The 19,688-nt window shown below is 39.0% G+C and overlaps 5 protein-coding genes across 5 annotated transcripts; 2 read left to right on the top strand and 3 right to left on the bottom strand.

The window, feature by feature from the left end:
* Positions 1-1,287: 1,287 nt before the first annotated feature.
* On the bottom strand, positions 1,288-2,538 carry ATC70_004588 (uncharacterized protein; the record flags this gene model as incomplete). Its single annotated transcript, XM_064823890.1, has 1 exon — positions 1,288-2,538. One exon carries the CDS (start codon positions 2,536-2,538, stop codon positions 1,288-1,290), a length of 1,251 nt encoding a protein of 416 aa, XP_064688715.1.
* An 812-nt stretch (positions 2,539-3,350) lies between these two features.
* Positions 3,351-8,320, bottom strand: CBP4 (assembly factor cbp4; the record flags this gene model as incomplete). The annotated part of the gene is made up of 4 exons (XM_064823891.1): positions 3,351-4,477; positions 5,324-6,274; positions 6,335-7,762; positions 7,879-8,320. The coding sequence occupies 4 exons, from the start codon at positions 8,318-8,320 to the stop codon at positions 3,351-3,353; spliced, it is 3,948 nt and encodes a 1,315-aa protein (XP_064688716.1).
* Positions 8,321-8,530: 210 nt separating this feature from the next.
* ATC70_004590 (uncharacterized protein) lies at positions 8,531-10,301 on the bottom strand (the record flags this gene model as incomplete). The annotated part of the gene is made up of 2 exons (XM_064823892.1): positions 8,531-9,993; positions 10,283-10,301. The coding sequence occupies 2 exons, from the start codon at positions 10,299-10,301 to the stop codon at positions 8,531-8,533; spliced, it is 1,482 nt and encodes a 493-aa protein (XP_064688717.1).
* Positions 10,302-10,803: 502 nt separating this feature from the next.
* ATC70_004591 (uncharacterized protein) lies at positions 10,804-12,054 on the top strand (the record flags this gene model as incomplete). Its single annotated transcript, XM_064823893.1, has 1 exon — positions 10,804-12,054. One exon carries the CDS (start codon positions 10,804-10,806, stop codon positions 12,052-12,054), a length of 1,251 nt encoding a protein of 416 aa, XP_064688718.1.
* A 5,701-nt stretch (positions 12,055-17,755) lies between these two features.
* On the top strand, positions 17,756-19,276 carry ATC70_004592 (uncharacterized protein; the record flags this gene model as incomplete). The annotated part of the gene is made up of 5 exons (XM_064823894.1): positions 17,756-17,770; positions 17,822-18,187; positions 18,241-19,004; positions 19,067-19,144; positions 19,198-19,276. 5 exons carry the CDS (start codon positions 17,756-17,758, stop codon positions 19,274-19,276), a joined length of 1,302 nt encoding a protein of 433 aa, XP_064688719.1.
* Between the last annotated feature and the right edge of the window lie 412 nt (positions 19,277-19,688).

Raw genomic sequence — 19,688 nt, forward strand, 5'->3', positions numbered from 1 at the left:
AAATTACAATGATTGTTCTCTTCTTGATATAAGTTAGCTACTCTCATACCAAGATCAATTGTATCCCGTCGTATTATATTATAAGCCATTAATATTTCAGGTATTGTGTGCCTGAAATATTTTATTTAAATGTTCAACTCTCAGTGTAATAATCAATTGTCTTTTTAAAGTCATATTTTGACATCCGTCGAAATATGCTTTTATTTTTTTATTTTTCTCATATTTCATTGTTTGATTCCAAATTGGTAATAGTTTATACGGATATCTGTGTATCATTCATGCTCAAATACAACACACCATCTTGTTGCGACTGGATCGACTTATTCATGACAATCCTGCAGACGATATTCCAGACTGCATTGGACAATCACTTGTTTAATGGTATTCCAGCATCCAAACTTGTTTTTTATCCTGTAACGCTTTCCTTCGCCTTTTTTCCCCTTGATCCTAAGGGATTTTTTAGAGCCACATGGCTATCTTTAACAAAATTTGAACGGGCTAGGCAAAATTGGTCAATAGTTACTGCGTGCCATATAAAGACTTAATAAAATACAATCTTTAATCGTAATGAAGTGATTAGTAGTATAACCTTCAGAACTATAATCATCTGACTGTTATAAGTTGGGGTATCATTTGAGTGTTTGATGGTTAGTTGTTTGAGCGTGGGGAAGTGAGTAGATATTTGTGTGGATGATTGATGAAATAGCTAGGACATATCGTCCATGTATTGGTAAATGAATCGCGCTAACGTGGCTACCAGGGCACCACTCCTGGAGTTCATCACAAAGGCCTAGGGTTAACAACTCCCTATTCAGACATGGCATCAAAGACAGGGAAATATCGAGTCATTTCGACATTTGTTCAAAGCAATCAAGTAGTGTATTTTTTTTATTATTGTTTTGTTTCCTTTTTTTTGAGGCAGAATCATAGACAGGGAGCACGGTCGTGTTGGGTACATAAGGCATAGGCATAGTTTGGTTATTTTTACGAGGGACCAGCTCGCAATGAAGTTCTTTCATAGAGATGACTCTATTAAAAAGTTCAATCCTTCGCGCTACACAATACTGGAAGTAATGTGTAGTGGAAAGAAAAGGATGAAGTATTATAATTTCAACCTTACCAAACATAAGAAAGTCAGTAAACGTATTATATAGTCATATTAATTGACTAGAAAAAAGTAGATCGAATATACAGTATGAATGGTTTGACTTTTATGGAGTAACATATTAAATGTACAAATGGTATCGTTGACAATAAAGAAACATGACGGGATGAGTGTAAAAGTTATCAATTGTAAGCTTCGTTAAATACATGTTGAATATTTCTACTGATTTGCTCGTTTCCATTTACGATTTCAGATGACAGCAGAGAAGCCAAATTCTTTAGTAATTTGTTCAGTTCTTTGTTTCCTATTATTGTAGTTGTTGAAATATCGTCCTCATACAAGTCTTCAATACAACCAAATATTCTCTCGACGTTTCCACTTTGTTTAAATTGACGTTTCAAAGATGTAATAGTATTCAAACTCAAGCTTGCTTCAGCTCCATTTTCCCACACTTGAGTTGCGATGTGCTTGAAAAGCTTTGACGCGGCCACAACACTGGAATCTCTGTCTTGATTACGGGAGCGATCTGCGATTGTCCATATTGTCCAAGGTCTTGTTCGAACATCATTAGTAAATTTAGACGAAAATCGGTAACACAGGTAGGTGGACAATCGATCAAACTTGGATCTTAGTTGGCGTAACTGAGCATGTTCATCGAATGGATAAAGCAAATATTGGTGAGAAGATCTAATTCCATCAAGTTGCGTATTTGCTTTTGTCGTCATTTCAATTTCTTGAAGTTTGCATTTCTCAATAAAGATCCTTGTATTCCTACTTGGTATGAATCCATTTGAGCTAGAGGCACCGACAGCTACTGGCTGATTGCTTTCCAGGCGTATAGATGAAGTAATCAAAACGTTCATAGTTTTAGTTCCCAACACTAATTTCTTAGCATTATCATTGTCAATCAAGCATAATTCTACATTTTGGTATCTTGTATCAGTGTGAGGTAAAGAGGACTGGGGGATGTTTCCTTTTGTTGATGATGTCTTTTCATAGTGTGCATCCAGCGATGGGAGTCTTGAATATATCTCTCCACCAAGAACAAGTAAAGACTTGCCTCCCTCCACAAAAACAGCCTCTTCCAACAAATGAGCACATGATTTAGCTGCCATTGGATTTAAAGTCCAGCTGTTGTTTAGCAAAAGTGCAGTCTGAGGATCCAACTCGATGTAGTTTGACTTTGATAGTAATGCTCTGCAATGACTATTCAATACGATGTTCCGGATTGAGCATGGTGTTTGGTCGGGTTGGCTGTCTTCATCAATTTCTTTTCTCTCTTTTGGAATGAATACGAGTGATGATGGTTTGTTTTCTGCTTCAAGCGTCATCATGTTGCCAATAACTTTCGGTGCAGCCAGCAAGTGGTGTTCTTCCCCTTTGTGGTCAACGTAAATCACAGGTTCCAAGTCCCCTAGCTCAGCTACCAACATTTTTTTTTCTTGTTCTTTTTCAGGTTGATGTAGTGCATCGAAAGCTGATAGAACTGATGTCTTGTAGTCATGTCTTTTGATATTATGTTCGTTCTTTGTTTGGTCTTTCGGCTGTGATGACGTTGTCTGGGTATTCAAAACTACATTTACAGCATCATCCACAACTAAGCTGTCATCATCTGAACTACTGTCGTATTTTTCATTGTTGTCGTGTGTTTTTTTTACGTGTCTTTTCAGTGAGTCAGGATTGGGGTAGTACTTCTCGTTACAATACGGACAGACAAAGACCCCTCTGTCATTCCTGATCACCCTTTTTGAGACTATTAAGTCAAATATTCATTAGTATCCAAAAAAAAAAGGACGTTAAGCTTCCACTTGCCTTTATTCAACTCAACAATGATTTCTTTGGAATGAAAACGGTAGGCATGGAGGCTTAAGGCTAGTTTTGATGAAAGCAATCTTTCACAATCTTGACAAACGAAAGAGCTCATAGAATTTAAAGATGAAGAAAAAAGAAAGTGGTCAGAAATCGGTTGTGAAATTGGTGAAATAGGCTGTGAAATCGGTTGTGAAATTGATAATTAGACCTGAAGAACAAAATAGGAAATGTTATTATCCCCACCCTTCCTTTCTTTACTTTATTTTGATTTGATTTATATTCCCCACCCTTCTTTATTCATTATGACCGAGCTTAAATTCGATTGATAGTATAGATATTTTCTTTATTGTCTTTATATATCTTTGAATTCGCTCAAAAATAAAACTTCAAGAAGATTCTAGCATAATAACATTTCCTATTTTGTTCTTCAGGTCTAATTATCAAAAGTGGTGAAATCGGTTGTGAAATTGGTGAAAGTGGTGAAATCGGTTGTGAAATTGGTGAAAGTGGTGAAATAGGCTGTGAAATCGGTGGTGAAATTGGTGAAAGTGGTGAAATAGGCTGTGAAATCGGTTGTGAAATTGGTGAAAGTGGTGAAATAGGCTGTGAAGTCGGTTGTGAAATTGGTGAAATTGGTGAAATAGGCTGTGAAGTCGGTTGTGAAATTGGTGAAAGTGGTGAAATAGGCTGTGAAGTCGGTTGTGAAATTGGTGAAATTGGTGAAATAGGCTGTGAAGTCGGTTGTGAAATTGGTGAAAGTGGTGAAATAGGCTGTGAAATCGGTTGTGAAATTGGTGAAATTGGTGAAATAGGCTGTGAAGTCGGTTGTGAAATTGGTGAAAGTGGTGAAATAGGCTGTGAAATCGGTTGTGAAATTGGTGAAAGTGGTGAAATAGGCTGTGAAATCGGTTGTGAAATTGGTGAAAGTGGTGAAATAGGCTGTGAAGTCGGTTGTGAAATTGGTGAAAGTGGTGAAATAGGCTGTGAAGTCGGTTGTGAAATTGGTGAAATTGGTGAAATAGGCTGTGAAGTCGGTTGTGAAATTGGTGAAATTGGTGAAATAGGCTGTGAAATCGGTGGTGAAATTGGTGAAATTGGTGAAATAGGCTGTGAAATCGGTGGTGAAATTGGTGAAATTGGTGAAATAGGCTGTGAAGTCGGTTGTGAAATTGGTGAAAGTGGTGAAATAGGCTGTGAAATCGGTTGTGAAATTGGTGAAAGTGGTGAAATAGGCTGTGAAGTCGGTTGTGAAATTGGTGAAAGTGGTGAAATAGGCTGTGAAGTCGGTTGTGAAATTGGTGAAATTGGTGAAATAGGCTGTGAAGTCGGTTGTGAAATTGGTGAAAGTGGTGAAATAGGCTGTGAAGTCGGTTGTGAAATTGGTGAAAGTGGTGAAATAGGCTGTGAAGTCGGTTGTGAAATTGGTGAAATAGGCTGTGAAGTCGGTTGTGAAATTGGTGAAAGTGGTGAAATAGGCTGTAAAGTCGGTTGTGAAATTGGTGAAATTGGTGAAATAGGCTGTGAAATCGGTGGTGAAATTGGTGAAATTGGTGAAATAGGCTGTGAAGTCGGTTGTGAAATTGGTGAAAGTGGTGAAATAGGGTGTAGGATAAAAAGGGTGGATAAAAAGTAAGGGTGGATCCGGATAATAGATAGACCGTGGGGTACGGGGCGTAGGTAGGGATAGGGTGGATATGGTGTAGAGGGTACAAAATACGTGAAATGAGTATCAAATTTTAGCTTTTATTCATGCAGATCTATTTTCTGATCTGGCAAATACGATAACATGCATACACCGTGTTAGAGATATCTTTCAAAAGACGCTCTGTCACGTCTATATCTGAGGTGAGCACCTTCATTTGCTGCTGTTTCCAATTGTCAATATCTACGAGGTATACAATTCCACCAATTGTCTTATAGCATCTTGTATAAAAATGCCTACCATCATAGCAAGTCGAGTAGACTCTACCGTGCAATTTGTATTTTAAGGTCTGTGATATGTGGATATACGTAGACAGGTAAACATTGTTTCCTTCTGTCCGTCCAGGGACAAAGTTTGCACCATCTTGTATGAACAGGAACTCGGGAAACTGATCATCTTGAGGTAGTACTTTGAGTGATGTCGAAACTCCATCACACCCTGGAAAGTTACACTTTCCTTTCTGATGTTCTTCGAGCACCTTCTCTCTGAACAAGTCATTGAATTTCACGTCCAGTGCCGCTTCATTGATAAATCCACGACAGTCTCTCAATTCCTCGACGATAGTGGTTGGAATCATGTAGATAAACTCAAAAAAAAGGCATCTCTAGCATACGCATGCGCTTTTTCTACAGAGCAAGACACTTTTCTTTCACATTGCAACGACGGAAATGTACAAATATTGCTTGCAAAGGCACCCGACAAACGCTGTAGTATCTTGCTCGCCAAATCGTGGGTATCACCTTCATGGCCTTTTGGAAATGTCTTGACCATTCGGGGAGCACCAGAGACAATCTTGTATTCTGTCATATTCCAAACAAACTGTCTTACTGTAAGGGTAGCTGCACGAATACCAAAACGAGACTGCTGGGAATAAGACTCATAAGCATTGACAAGAAGACTATCATACACATTGCTTTGATCAGCGAAAGACATATCCACAAACGGAAGAACGGCATTGAGCAGGAGCTCAAAAGATGCATCGATAAAACAAGAACTACTTTGGTTGGGGAAAATGTACGTAGGAACAGGTAAAGTCGAGTATTTGCCTGGATCGTTATTTTCGTAATCCTTTACGAGCCATTGATATTTTTGAAGAAGAGATGCCCTTTTTTGTGGTACCAAGAAGCCGGCAGTGGCAGGTAAATCATTTTTAAGTGGAGCCTCACTTGTCATCCTGGTCGCATCGCTTGTATCGGGTTCGACTGCTACTAATGTCGAAGTCTCATGGGGCATTGGGGGAGAGCAAAGATCAATTACTTTATCAGATATGGATTTTTGAATGCCTTGAATCGTAAGATCAATACGTGTGCCATCACTTGCAGGAAAGGGTGAGTTCGAAGGAGGCAAAGGCAACGAAAAATCAGAATCGGATAGTGCTCTCATCTTGGATGAGGTAGGCTCAGACTTGTGTTGTAAAACTGATGTGGGCTTGCATTTGGTCTTCATTAATGATGATGAAGAAGAAGAGGAAGGAAAAAAAGAAGAAGAAAAAGAAGAGGAAGAGGAAGAGGAAGAGGAAGAGGAAGAGGAAGAGGAAGAGGAAGAGGAAGAGGAAGAGGAAGAGGAAGAGGAAGAGGAAGATGATACAAGATCAATAACGGACGATTTCGATTCTTCATCTGAGCCGACAACATCTTCAACAGGAATTCCAAGGTCTAAATTATCAATAATACGTTACAGCCACAGCAATTAGAAACTATTGTAAGTATCCTTACCATCAAACATATTCTTAATGTCTTCATCTAGGTCCTCAGTTCTATCAAATACATTTTCTGCTTTATCGCTTTTGTATTCGTCGTCTGAGAGTAATTCAAGGAACAGTTTCTCATCGCTGATATCATCATCTGGGAAATCATCCATCTTGGGACAGTTCCTCTCCATTTCATCAGTTTCATCCAGATGCTCAATTATGGCAGCATCCAAACTAACATCACGGGTTTTTGCTTTCTTGGCCTTGCGTTTGCCATCCTCCTCAGCATCGCTAATGAGCACCACTTCTTGTTTTCTCTTCTTGGTGCCAAAGAGTGCAGTGTTGTTATCTGGCGCACGGCCGTCATTAATTTCATACAGAGTTGCATACTTTTTTGTTGACTTCTTGGGTTTGTTTCCGTAATGTGGTCGGATATTATTGTCATAAAAATCCATCAACATCATTCCATCACGCTTGGCGACCTGCAACAAAAGTCTTAAGCTTGTCGAAACGGGTTGTCTTTTTTCTGGCATCAACTTGTATAAGGCACTATGGAACGCCTCAATTGCATTGGATGTGCGGCTCTTGTGTTGCCTCAAGTCGTTCTTCATCAAAGACTTGCATCTGAATACCATACTTGAGACACCAGGTTGGAGCCACCACTGCAACCACTTTTTACAGTTGGGAAACAAGGTCAAAAGCTCCTTACCAGTTCGAAAGAATTCGATACTGTTTCTTGTGGTACGGAACCGATGGACTAGCTTCAAGAAGGTATCAATCTCATCTGGCTTGACAACTTGGTGGTTGTTGGACATGCGCTTGACTGATTGCATCCAATGCATATAGCACCCTTTTAAAAAAAGTAATGCATTGTGCTGCTTGACACCAAAGTTATCCCTGAGGGCTAGTATGAAACCTTCGCGTTGGGCAGCTGAAAAGTCCATAATGACTCCCAAAAACTTCTCCAGTTTGACATCAAATTTTCTAAACAAAGCAACAAAGTATTCTTTGAAAACATGTGTAGTGTTGCTTTTGATTATTGCTTGATAAAAGACGACATGCTTCCGGAGTTGCTCGATATAGATGACACTTGAGCATAGATAATAGCCCTTTGGGACAGCCTTGAAAGTGACATCTGTTATGATCGGTTGATCTGCGAAAGGGAGATTACGCTGAAGCATTTCAGGTGAACAGAAGCTCACAAAAAACTTGCTAGGGACAATCTGTGCTGAATCCATGAAGCCTGGATACTTCTCATCAAGATCTTCAAAGGCAGCTACCACATCTTCCTTGGTAGAGTATAGATCTTGTTGGATCTTCGACTTCCGGATCTCATACTTGGTGCGTCCATGATTTGCCATTACACTGTTGATTTCTCTGACGCTTTTCGTGATGGCGCCAGTAGATGGATCGATGCCAGCAATGGCAGCAGCAGCAGTGATGTTTGGCCTATCTTTGACCATATTATTTAACTCTTTTTTTTCGTGTCTATCAAGATGAAGCGAGTTGTAGATAGAATGAGTGTGTTTTTTTTCTCGGTTATCTCTTGATACATTGTAACTGTACTACCTCTGTCTTCTCTGCGAATATCAGTTACACGGAAGGTGAAAGTTGCACCAACACCACAGTCGATCCGCTTCAATGGCGCCTCACAGTATGGGCATTGAAACTTTTTGAGGCAGCCAAGCTCGTCTTTCCAGTCAACAGGAGGTCTTTGATCCTTGACCCATTCAGGTCTTTTGCATTGCAGATTGAGGCATCGCAAAGCACCAGCACACTTTTTATGGATTTTTATGTCGTAACGGCTCTCACCTTCAGCGAGTTTTTCAACTGGTTTGTACTTGTTGTAAGCTTTGCTGTGGTTTTTTTTCAAAGCCCATCCAATATTTAATCTTTTGATTCTGAATGTATTGGTGGTGCGGTCAAATGCAGCGGGAAGGACTTCTTCAACGGTTTCGTCAGGAAATTGATTGAAAAAATCATATTCCATTTCATAACTTGAGTTGTCCATGCTGCTTAAAGTATTGAAGAAATATAATAAGGTAGATGAACAAAATGAAGCGCCTGATCCTACATGTCAAAAACTTTTACTGCTCTGCCCTGTCGGGGATGTACATGTAATGCAATGTAATCTATCTACCCATTGCTAGCTACACCATATCTACCCTATCCCTACCTACGCCCCGTACCCCCACGGTCTATCTATTATCCGGATCCACCCTTACTTTTTATCCACCCTTTTTATCCTACACCCTATTTCACCACTTTCACCAATTTCACAACCGACTTCACAGCCTATTTCACCAATTTCACCAATTTCACAACCGACTTCACAGCCTATTTCACCAATTTCACCAATTTCACAACCGACTTCACAGCCTATTTCACCAATTTCACCAATTTCACCACCGATTTCACAGCCTATTTCACCAATTTCACCAATTTCACAACCGACTTCACAGCCTATTTCACCACTTTCACCAATTTCACAACCGACTTCACAGCCTATTTCACCAATTTCACCAATTTCACCACCGACTTCACAGCCTATTTCACCAATTTCACCAATTTCACAACCGACTTCACAGCCTATTTCACCACTTTCACCAATTTCACAACCGATTTCACAGCCTATTTCACCACTTTCACCAATTTCACAACCGACTTCACAGCCTATTTCACCACTTTCACCAATTTCACAACCGATTTCACAGCCTATTTCACCACTTTCACCAATTTCACAACCGACTTCACAGCCTATTTCACCACTTTCACCAATTTCACAACCGACTTCACAGCCTATTTCACCAATTTCACCAATTTCACCACCGATTTCACAGCCTATTTCACCAATTTCACCAATTTCACAACCGACTTCACAGCCTATTTCACCACTTTCACCAATTTCACAACCGATTTCACAGCCTATTTCACCACTTTCACCAATTTCACAACCGACTTCACAGCCTATTTCACCAATTTCACCAATTTCACAACCGATTTCACAGCCTATTTCACCACTTTCACCAATTTCACAACCGACTTCACAGCCTATTTCACCAATTTCACCAATTTCACAACCGACTTCACAGCCTATTTCACCACTTTCACCAATTTCACAACCGACTTCACAGCCTATTTCACCACTTTCACCAATTTCACAACCGATTTCACAGCCTATTTCACCACTTTCACCAATTTCACAACCGACTTCACAGCCTATTTCACCAATTTCACCAATTTCACCACCGATTTCACAGCCTATTTCACCAATTTCACCAATTTCACAACCGACTTTACAGCCTATTTCACCACTTTCACCAATTTCACAACCGACTTCACAGCCTATTTCACCAATTTCACCAATTTCACCACCGATTTCACAGCCTATTTCACCAATTTCACCAATTTCACAACCGACTTCACAGCCTATTTCACCAATTTCACCAATTTCACAACCGACTTCACAGCCTATTTCACCACTTTCACCAATTTCACAACCGACTTCACAGCCTATTTCACCACTTTCACCAATTTCACAACCGATTTCACAGCCTATTTCACCACTTTCACCAATTTCACCACCGATTTCACAGCCTATTTCACCACTTTCACCAATTTCACAACCGATTTCACCACTTTCACCAATTTCACAACCGATTTCACCACTTTTGATAATTAGACCTGAAGAACAAAATAGGAAATGTTATTATGCTAGAATCTTCTTGAAGTTTTATTTTTGAGCGAATTCAAAGATATATAAAGACAATAAAGAAAATATCTATACTATCAATCGAATTTAAGCTCGGTCATAATGAATAAAGAAGGGTGGGGAATATAAATCAAATCAAAATAAAGTAAAGAAAGGAAGGGTGGGGATAATAACATTTCCTATTTTGTTCTTCAGGTCTAATTATCAATTTCACAACCGATTTCACAGCCTATTTCACCAATTTCACAACCGATTTCTGACCACTTTCTTTTTTCTTCATCTTTAAATTCTATGAGCTCTTTCGTTTGTCAAGATTGTGAAAGATTGCTTTCATCAAAACTAGCCTTAAGCCTCCATGCCTACCGTTTTCATTCCAAAGAAATCATTGTTGAGTTGAATAAAGGCAAGTGGAAGCTTAACGTCCTTTTTTTTTTGGATACTAATGAATATTTGACTTAATAGTCTCAAAAAGGGTGATCAGGAATGACAGAGGGGTCTTTGTCTGTCCGTATTGTAACGAGAAGTACTACCCCAATCCTGACTCACTGAAAAGACACGTAAAAAAAACACACGACAACAATGAAAAATACGACAGTAGTTCAGATGATGACAGCTTAGTTGTGGATGATGCTGTAAATGTAGTTTTGAATACCCAGACAACGTCATCACAGCCGAAAGACCAAACAAAGAACGAACATAATATCAAAAGACATGACTACAAGACATCAGTTCTATCAGCTTTCGATGCACTACATCAACCTGAAAAAGAACAAGAAAAAAAAATGTTGGTAGCTGAGCTAGGGGACTTGGAACCTGTGATTTACGTTGACCACAAAGGGGAAGAACACCACTTGCTGGCTGCACCGAAAGTTATTGGCAACATGATGACGCTTGAAGCAGAAAACAAACCATCATCACTCGTATTCATTCCAAAAGAGAGAAAAGAAATTGATGAAGACAGCCAACCCGACCAAACACCATGCTCAATCCGGAACATCGTATTGAATAGTCATTGCAGAGCATTACTATCAAAGTCAAACTACATCGAGTTGGATCCTCAGACTGCACTTTTGCTAAACAACAGCTGGACTTTAAATCCAATGGCAGCTAAATCATGTGCTCATTTGTTGGAAGAGGCTGTTTTTGTGGAGGGAGGCAAGTCTTTACTTGTTCTTGGTGGAGAGATATATTCAAGACTCCCATCGCTGGATGCACACTATGAAAAGACATCATCAACAAAAGGAAACATCCCCCAGTCCTCTTTACCTCACACTGATACAAGATACCAAAATGTAGAATTATGCTTGATTGACAATGATAATGCTAAGAAATTAGTGTTGGGAACTAAAACTATGAACGTTTTGATTACTTCATCTATACGCCTGGAAAGCAATCAGCCAGTAGCTGTCGGTGCCTCTAGCTCAAATGGATTCATACCAAGTAGGAATACAAGGATCTTTATTGAGAAATGCAAACTTCAAGAAATTGAAATGACGACAAAAGCAAATACGCAACTTGATGGAATTAGATCTTCTCACCAATATTTGCTTTATCCATTCGATGAACATGCTCAGTTACGCCAACTAAGATCCAAGTTTGATCGATTGTCCACCTACCTGTGTTACCGATTTTCGTCTAAATTTACTAATGATGTTCGAACAAGACCTTGGACAATATGGACAATCGCAGATCGCTCCCGTAATCAAGACAGAGATTCCAGTGTTGTGGCCGCGTCAAAGCTTTTCAAGCACATCGCAACTCAAGTGTGGGAAAATGGAGCTGAAGCAAGCTTGAGTTTGAATACTATTACATCTTTGAAACGTCAATTTAAACAAAGTGGAAACGTCGAGAGAATATTTGGTTGTATTGAAGACTTGTATGAGGACGATATTTCAACAACTACAATAATAGGAAACAAAGAACTGAACAAATTACTAAAGAATTTGGCTTCTCTGCTGTCATCTGAAATCGTAAATGGAAACGAGCAAATCAGTAGAAATATTCAACATGTATTTAACGAAGCTTACAATTGATAACTTTTACACTCATCCCGTCATGTTTCTTTATTGTCAACGATACCATTTGTACATTTAATATGTTACTCCATAAAAGTCAAACCATTCATACTGTATATTCGATCTACTTTTTTCTAGTCAATTAATATGACTATATAATACGTTTACTGACTTTCTTATGTTTGGTAAGGTTGAAATTATAATACTTCATCCTTTTCTTTCCACTACACATTACTTCCAGTATTGTGTAGCGCGAAGGATTGAACTTTTTAATAGAGTCATCTCTATGAAAGAACTTCATTGCGAGCTGGTCCCTCGTAAAAATAACCAAACTATGCCTATGCCTTATGTACCCAACACGACCGTGCTCCCTGTCTATGATTCTGCCTCAAAAAAAAGGAAACAAAACAATAATAAAAAAAATACACTACTTGATTGCTTTGAACAAATGTCGAAATGACTCGATATTTCCCTGTCTTTGATGCCATGTCTGAATAGGGAGTTGTTAACCCTAGGCCTTTGTGATGAACTCCAGGAGTGGTGCCCTGGTAGCCACGTTAGCGCGATTCATTTACCAATACATGGACGATATGTCCTAGCTATTTCATCAATCATCCACACAAATATCTACTCACTTCCCCACGCTCAAACAACTAACCATCAAACACTCAAATGATACCCCAACTTATAACAGTCAGATGATTATAGTTCTGAAGGTTATACTACTAATCACTTCATTACGATTAAAGATTGTATTTTATTAAGTCTTTATATGGCACGCAGTAACTATTGACCAATTTTGCCTAGCCCGTTCAAATTTTGTTAAAGATAGCCATGTGGCTCTAAAAAATCCCTTAGGATCAAGGGGAAAAAAGGCGAAGGAAAGCGTTACAGGATAAAAAACAAGTTTGGATGCTGGAATACCATTAAACAAGTGATTGTCCAATGCAGTCTGGAATATCGTCTGCAGGATTGTCATGAATAAGTCGATCCAGTCGCAACAAGATGGTGTGTTGTATTTGAGCATGAATGATACACAGATATCCGTATAAACTATTACCAATTTGGAATCAAACAATGAAATATGAGAAAAATAAAAAAATAAAAGCATATTTCGACGGATGTCAAAATATGACTTTAAAAAGACAATTGATTATTACACTGAGAGTTGAACATTTAAATAAAATATTTCAGGCACACAATACCTGAAATATTAATGGCTTATAATATAATACGACGGGATACAATTGATCTTGGTATGAGAGTAGCTAACTTATATCAAGAAGAGAACAATCATTGTAATTTGAAGTATATATATTATAAATCAAACCTGATGCTGTATGACAATAAAAGGTATACAGTGAGAATTGTACACAGACATTGCAGAGTGTAGAGTTCCACCACCAGTATACTAATTAGGAGACACATGTCTAAAACTAGTAACTGGGATAAAAGATTGATATGTGAGAATTGATGGACATAATCACTTTTATCAAATACAATAAGAAACTGTTCCAATCAACTCATCAGTGTGACCATAGTAACCTATAATCCCTTATCATGGTGATACATTTATGTAATTCCTAAACTTCTGAACACAATATGTATGTGAAAAATACCAGTGATTAAGAGGTTCCACACACATAAATGACACATTGTGTAGTACGTCTCGCCTAAAGATGAACCCGATAGGCTCGCGGCTATCCATTGTTTGAAATGCCAATATCTTGTACTCGGGAAAAGGGAATTATTAGGTATACCCTGACTAAAACAATTGTCTAGACAAGAAAAGATTTTAAAACAGAAAAAGTATAAATACCATAACAATTTAGCAGTAGAAAAAGTCTTCGCCTTTTTTTATTCTTAATAAAATTTCCAAGTTTGATCTCATTAAATTTATATTCTTTTTATACTGACGGTCAAATTCCACAGAGATGCGGTAGCATACTGGGTTAGCCAGAACATAGACTTTATGAATGAATGTGTATTCTTGGATGAAGCTGGCTTTAACAGGAGTGTGCATCGCTCATATGGATGGTCTGAGGCTGGAACACCTTGCAAAATTGATGTTCAAACGAAGGGAGCAAATGTCAGCATCTTGGGTGCTATTTGTAAAAGTGGTTTAATCACATTATCCAGAAAAGAAGTTGTACTTAGTGCTAGGAGTGGAAAACGAACTCGAACTGGTGAGAAATCTCAGGCCCCCAAGAGGAAGGGTACTACCAGCAGTGACTTCCTTGAATACATAGAGCAAGTCCTCACGACACTGGATGCGGCTAACATGAGCTACAAATATCTAGTTCTTGACAATGCATCCATTCACAAGGCTGCACTTATTGAAGATTGGGTTGGGCAACGTGGTTATAGACTTCTCTTTTTGCCACCTTATTCTCCTTTTTTTAAATCCGATCGAAGAGTTTTGGTCCAAGCTGAAGACTGTTGTAAATAACGATCCTTCTTCTGTCAGGCAGAATGAAAAAATCTCTGATCGTATTCGCAACGCATCACTTCACATCAGCAGAGAAGATTGATCTTTGGGAAATTGAAAAGAATACAATTAGGTCGCTCTCATTGAAAAGATGGCGTATGTTATTTTGAATGAGAGCGACCATTTTTCGATGAAATGGCTACTTTTCATCCATGGCATGTATGTATAAAAAAAAAACATAACTGTCCACGATGCTATGAGCATGAATTGCCAGATTTTCCCATCATTTGTGTGCAGTTGAAGTGTCCAACATCGTTTTCAAGTATCCAATATCTTTCCCAAGTGTCCAATATCTTTTCTCAAGTGTCCTACACTTTGTGCTCTTAAAAATACTTGCCAATGCTGTATGATCTACATAAAAAAAAAATATATTAAAGTTTACATTGTCTATTGCTGATCTGATTGTAGCTTACTTTTTTCTTAATCGCCGTGTTATTGGCTTCTGATGTGATTGTCGATGCCATTACATAGGCTCCTTGTTTCGACATTTATTCCAGCACTTGTAAGAATGCGAAACAAAGCCTTTGAAATGACTTTTCTCTATACTTTGCAGGTTTCTGTAATACTTTTTGATAAAGTATCTTCCTGCAAAACCTATAGCGCTTAACCTTACTCTTTGCCACTGGCCAGAATTGTTCTATTGGGTTAAGCTCAGGAGAGTAAATAGGAGGATACACACATTTGTATCCTCGATGCTCAATATACTACTTGATTATTTTTGCCAAGTAATTGTCCTTTCAACTCCATCATCCCCATTTAATCAGCATCGCAATCATTATTGTCATCATCAGAAAGGTGTTTGGGTCAGCCAGCAGCAGTGCCGCCTGCTAAAACCAATTGAAGCTCAGTATATATTTTCTGTTCAAGATTGGACTAGTTTCGCCCTTCTTCGACTTCTTTAATCTGCTTTGCGATATTCGACTCTATAAACTATGGTTATCACCCTAGGCTTCCTAATACATTTGTCCCTGGTGGTAGGGCGAAGTGGTAGAACTCCCGTATGCCAACGGGAGGATCCCCGGTTCAAATCCTGGTGAACGCAAGTTGTTTGATTTTTTGACGTAGTACTGATGTCCTCGTTTGGTGTTTCTGTACTCTTATCCATGATCTATATTTTGACGATTTCCGCAAGACTGTACTGGCTCTAGGAGTCGCACCTTATTAGTAGTAGATTTCTTTCCCAACTTAGTTCAAAAAATATCTTATTCCCCTTCATTGCAGACATTGGGTCCACCAACAGTCTTGTCTATCACTCATAGCGACATTTACAGGACTTTAAATAAAACCTGGAGCTCGTCTCCCCTACAAAAAAAAAAAAAAAAAAAAAAAGGCTTCCTAATACATCCTTGAAGTACTTTTCAAGGCGCTTCCAATGGTACCAAGTAAGATAGATGTTTTGAATAAACTTATTGAAAATTTTACGAAAATATGAAAAGAGGTTTCTGGCCAAAAAGTCGAGATTTTGCATATCAAAGTCCCACAAAGATGATTTCAGAGGTTGCTTGGATCGATAGAAACATTTTGATTCAAGATATACCATAGTAAAAGTCTTCATTTTCAAGGTAAAAAATGCGATCGTTTGATTTTCAATGAAAACCATGAGGTACCCTTCATGCTTTTTGGTCGATTTTTGGCCATATTTTTTTTTGACCTAAAAAGTTGAGCAAAGGTATCATAAAGTAACTGCCAGATGAGAGCAACCGCTTGGTGCTATTCTGACGATCTAAAATGGCCTTCAACGCGAGAAAACGCAGCTCAAATGCACTCATATTTTGCTGTATTAAGGACACTAAGGACTAAAAAGTGGAAATACCAGTATGCTGCTTGCCCGTATATAAAGTAGCTACCTGTATATGGGTGTAGAGCATCACATAAGAATTAGATCCACAGATAATATAAGGGGTTATCATGTGTAAGTGGAGGGTCAAAATAAAAGTAGCAGTATTTTGATAAGATACGCAAGGGCAATCGGTAGCACGAGCTGCCGCTGCGCAGGTTGGTTCTCACCAAAGCGAAGCGAAGGTAAAGAACCATCTGAAGCATAGACACTTATATGATTAGTGATTATATATCAATCAGCAATCAGGGTTCTTCTAACATTTTAGCTGCATTAATTTTGCGATATTAGCCAAAAGCCCGCGACAGCGCGAGCCGTTTGAGCGTAGGTCAGGAAACCACCCGAAGTGTCGAAAGGCTCGTATACCTTAATAAAAAGCTTCGTTTTTCAACCGAACAATCGACATTTGTTTGATTTGAGATTTTTTCCTTGCTACCATAAGGCCGAAATCGTCAGGTTTTGAGACGAAAAAAAGTTCCCATAAACGATGAAGAGTGGTAGCTGATCACTTCTACTACTCAGTAGCACTCATTTGGTACCTTTTTCGACGTTAGAAATAGCTTCTATCTACGAGAATTTGGCATCTAAAATGTAAAAATGTCAACTTTTGGCATATATTGTGGCCTGAAGTTGTCCAGAAATTTGGTTTGACCTGATTGCGATGCTGGACCCAGATTAACGTACCATTCAATGAATCACACAATGAAACTGTATGGCTTTAAGGGGGTCTATATGTATTTCCTTTACTCTTCGTATCATTAGTTGATATTTCGTCGCAACTTTGCTGTGTAAGCCGTGTTTATTGCTCGATCTTTACTGTATATTGAAAACGAAAAACACGTCTGCCCAGATGCCACATCATACAGGATATGATCGGTATCCACCAATGCAAATAATCCCAAGCCCTAGGCAGCTTTTCTAAGGTATTTGCACTATCCAAGATGTATTGAATGGTATTGATGATATTGGAAAAGACCCGAGTAAATGAATCCACAGCCAGAGATGTTACATGTCCATCTCAGGCTACCCATCACACATTAAAGACATGCAAGTTCCTGAGATCGGAGCACATGTGGTATGCAATGTAAAGCTACTCTAATAGAGAATAGCGATACTCTCTGTCCATTGTCAGGCAGAGATCAAGGCTCCATCTATTTAACGTTCAAGATTATGTTGGGTGTCTATCAAGCATGTCCAAGCACGGTAACTACCTTGTTGATTGGGTGGCATTGGACGAATGAGTGACGCTTAATAAAATGTATTTTTTTCCTTTTTGTTCTTTTCCACAGCTATAAATTTTTTCTCTTTCTTCTGCATACATTCTCTATTTCTCTCCTTTATACTCTAATTCATTGTACATCTCTGCCAGATAGGCCTATAAACACATATAATTGATGGGAATGTTAAAGGTATGAACAAAATGAATGCCATTTGGCCGTCGTTAATTGAGCATATCACAGGGCGACTCTACTGCGTTGAACTTTGACCAATTAATGGCACAGGCTACGCAAGTAGCAAAGCAACAGGATGCTTCCTTGATGGAACGTGCAAGGCAAAAACGACGTGAAGATGAAGAGAGGCGACGAAGAGAGGAAAGGGCTCTTCGGGAACGTGAGGAGGCTCAAGCACAGTTAGTCAGGAAGCGTGAAATGCAGGACAAGAAGCAGAAATCATTGATTGATCAAAAAAAGCAGATGAGAGGACAAGAAAAGAAAAAGATGCAGGCAGAAAAACCAGTAAAATCACGCACGAACAATGCATTCAGTAATATCAAATCAACATCGGCAAGTAGAAAGAATGCTGCCATCTTATTCCCTGAGAAGAAGGTATGTACGAGCACTTGAGCAGGGGAGGGTGTATCAACTAATGGAGACAGTAGAAACCGGTTCACATGTCATTTGACGATTTGATGAAGAAGGCGAAAGAGCAGTCTGTCAGTAAAGGAGGCAGTAAAGACAAAGCAACAACTCCTCCCCCACCAAAGAAATATGGAACGTACGAGAGCAGAGGGTCATCCGGTAGCGATAGCAATACCCCTACTATCTATAATCGCATCAAAAAGCCTGAGCCCACAAAATCATCGCCAGCACATCTTGAAGATAGTGTGTCAGCTAGAGAGCGTGCTAGGCAGCTTGTATCAGAACCACCGAAGAAGGTCAATGCTCAGAAACGAGACCGTCGTTCGATAGCAGAAATACAAAGAGACATTCGTCGTTCAAAAGGCATTCGATCTGATGATGAAGATGAGAGGCCCCGAGATTCTAGATTGAGTGGAAGCAGCAATAAATCCAGCAATAGATTCCCACCACCACCTTCTGTTTCAGCACCTGCTCGAAGAAGACCTGCATCGCCTCCTCCCAGACCAATTGCAAAACGCCCAGCACCTACCGCAGATAGAAGGCCGCCTCCACCTGCAGTGCGACGTATGCCATTCTCTGGTAGACCATTAGATCCAGCGGCTCGAAAATCAAGTGTACCACTTCGAAGACGTTACCGTGATGAGGAAGAGGACGAGGAAGACGAGGAGCTGGCCTCTTTCATTGTGGATGATGATGAGGATGATGATCCACGATATGCTAGAGGACCTCGCAGAAATAGTTATTCAGACGAAATCAGTAAAATCTTTAGATACGATAGAACCAGGTATGGCTACTTTGAAAATGGGAGATTCATGCTCATTGTCTAACTTGGCGATACTCTTTTAGATATGCAAATGATCCTGTGTACTCTGATGATGATATGGAGGCGGATGCCAGAGATGTATTGAGAGAAGAAAAACGAAGGTAATTAATTGTCGGGCCGCATCTTGGATGGCATTACTAACTCGAATTTTTAGCGAGCGCATAGCTAGACGTGAAGATCAGATCGAAGAGCAGAAGGAGCTGGAGCGTCTAAAGAAGCGAAAAAAGAACTAAAGGCTTGAAAATGATGGCTGTAAATATGCAATCTAACATCTATTCCCCCCACTCATTGACAAAATATACACAACTTTCCTATTTTTCCTGCAACAATAACAATAATACTATATTCCTTTTTAGCATCATTTTGTACAACTAAATCTCTTTTATACATAAAAAATCTCTACAAATGTTTAACATGTCAACACGTTTTTGGGATCTACATTACAATGTCAAATAGATTGAGTTTATCTGTATAGTAAATGAATTTGAAAAAACTAGATTTCCATTGCCTTAATATCTGATCCGTGTCTCGTTTCTAGCAGGTATTCAGCAGCAGTCAGTGATTCTATCATATGGCGATAAGTGAAATGAAAAAACAAATAAGCCTTTATTGAACAACACATAAATATACAAAGAATGAAAAGAG

The sequence above is a fragment of the Mucor velutinosus genome (genome assembly GCF_035048745.1).
Source record: "Mucor velutinosus strain NIH1002 chromosome Unknown tig00001540, whole genome shotgun sequence".
NCBI classification, from domain to species: Eukaryota; Fungi; Mucoromycota; class Mucoromycetes; order Mucorales; family Mucoraceae; genus Mucor; species Mucor velutinosus.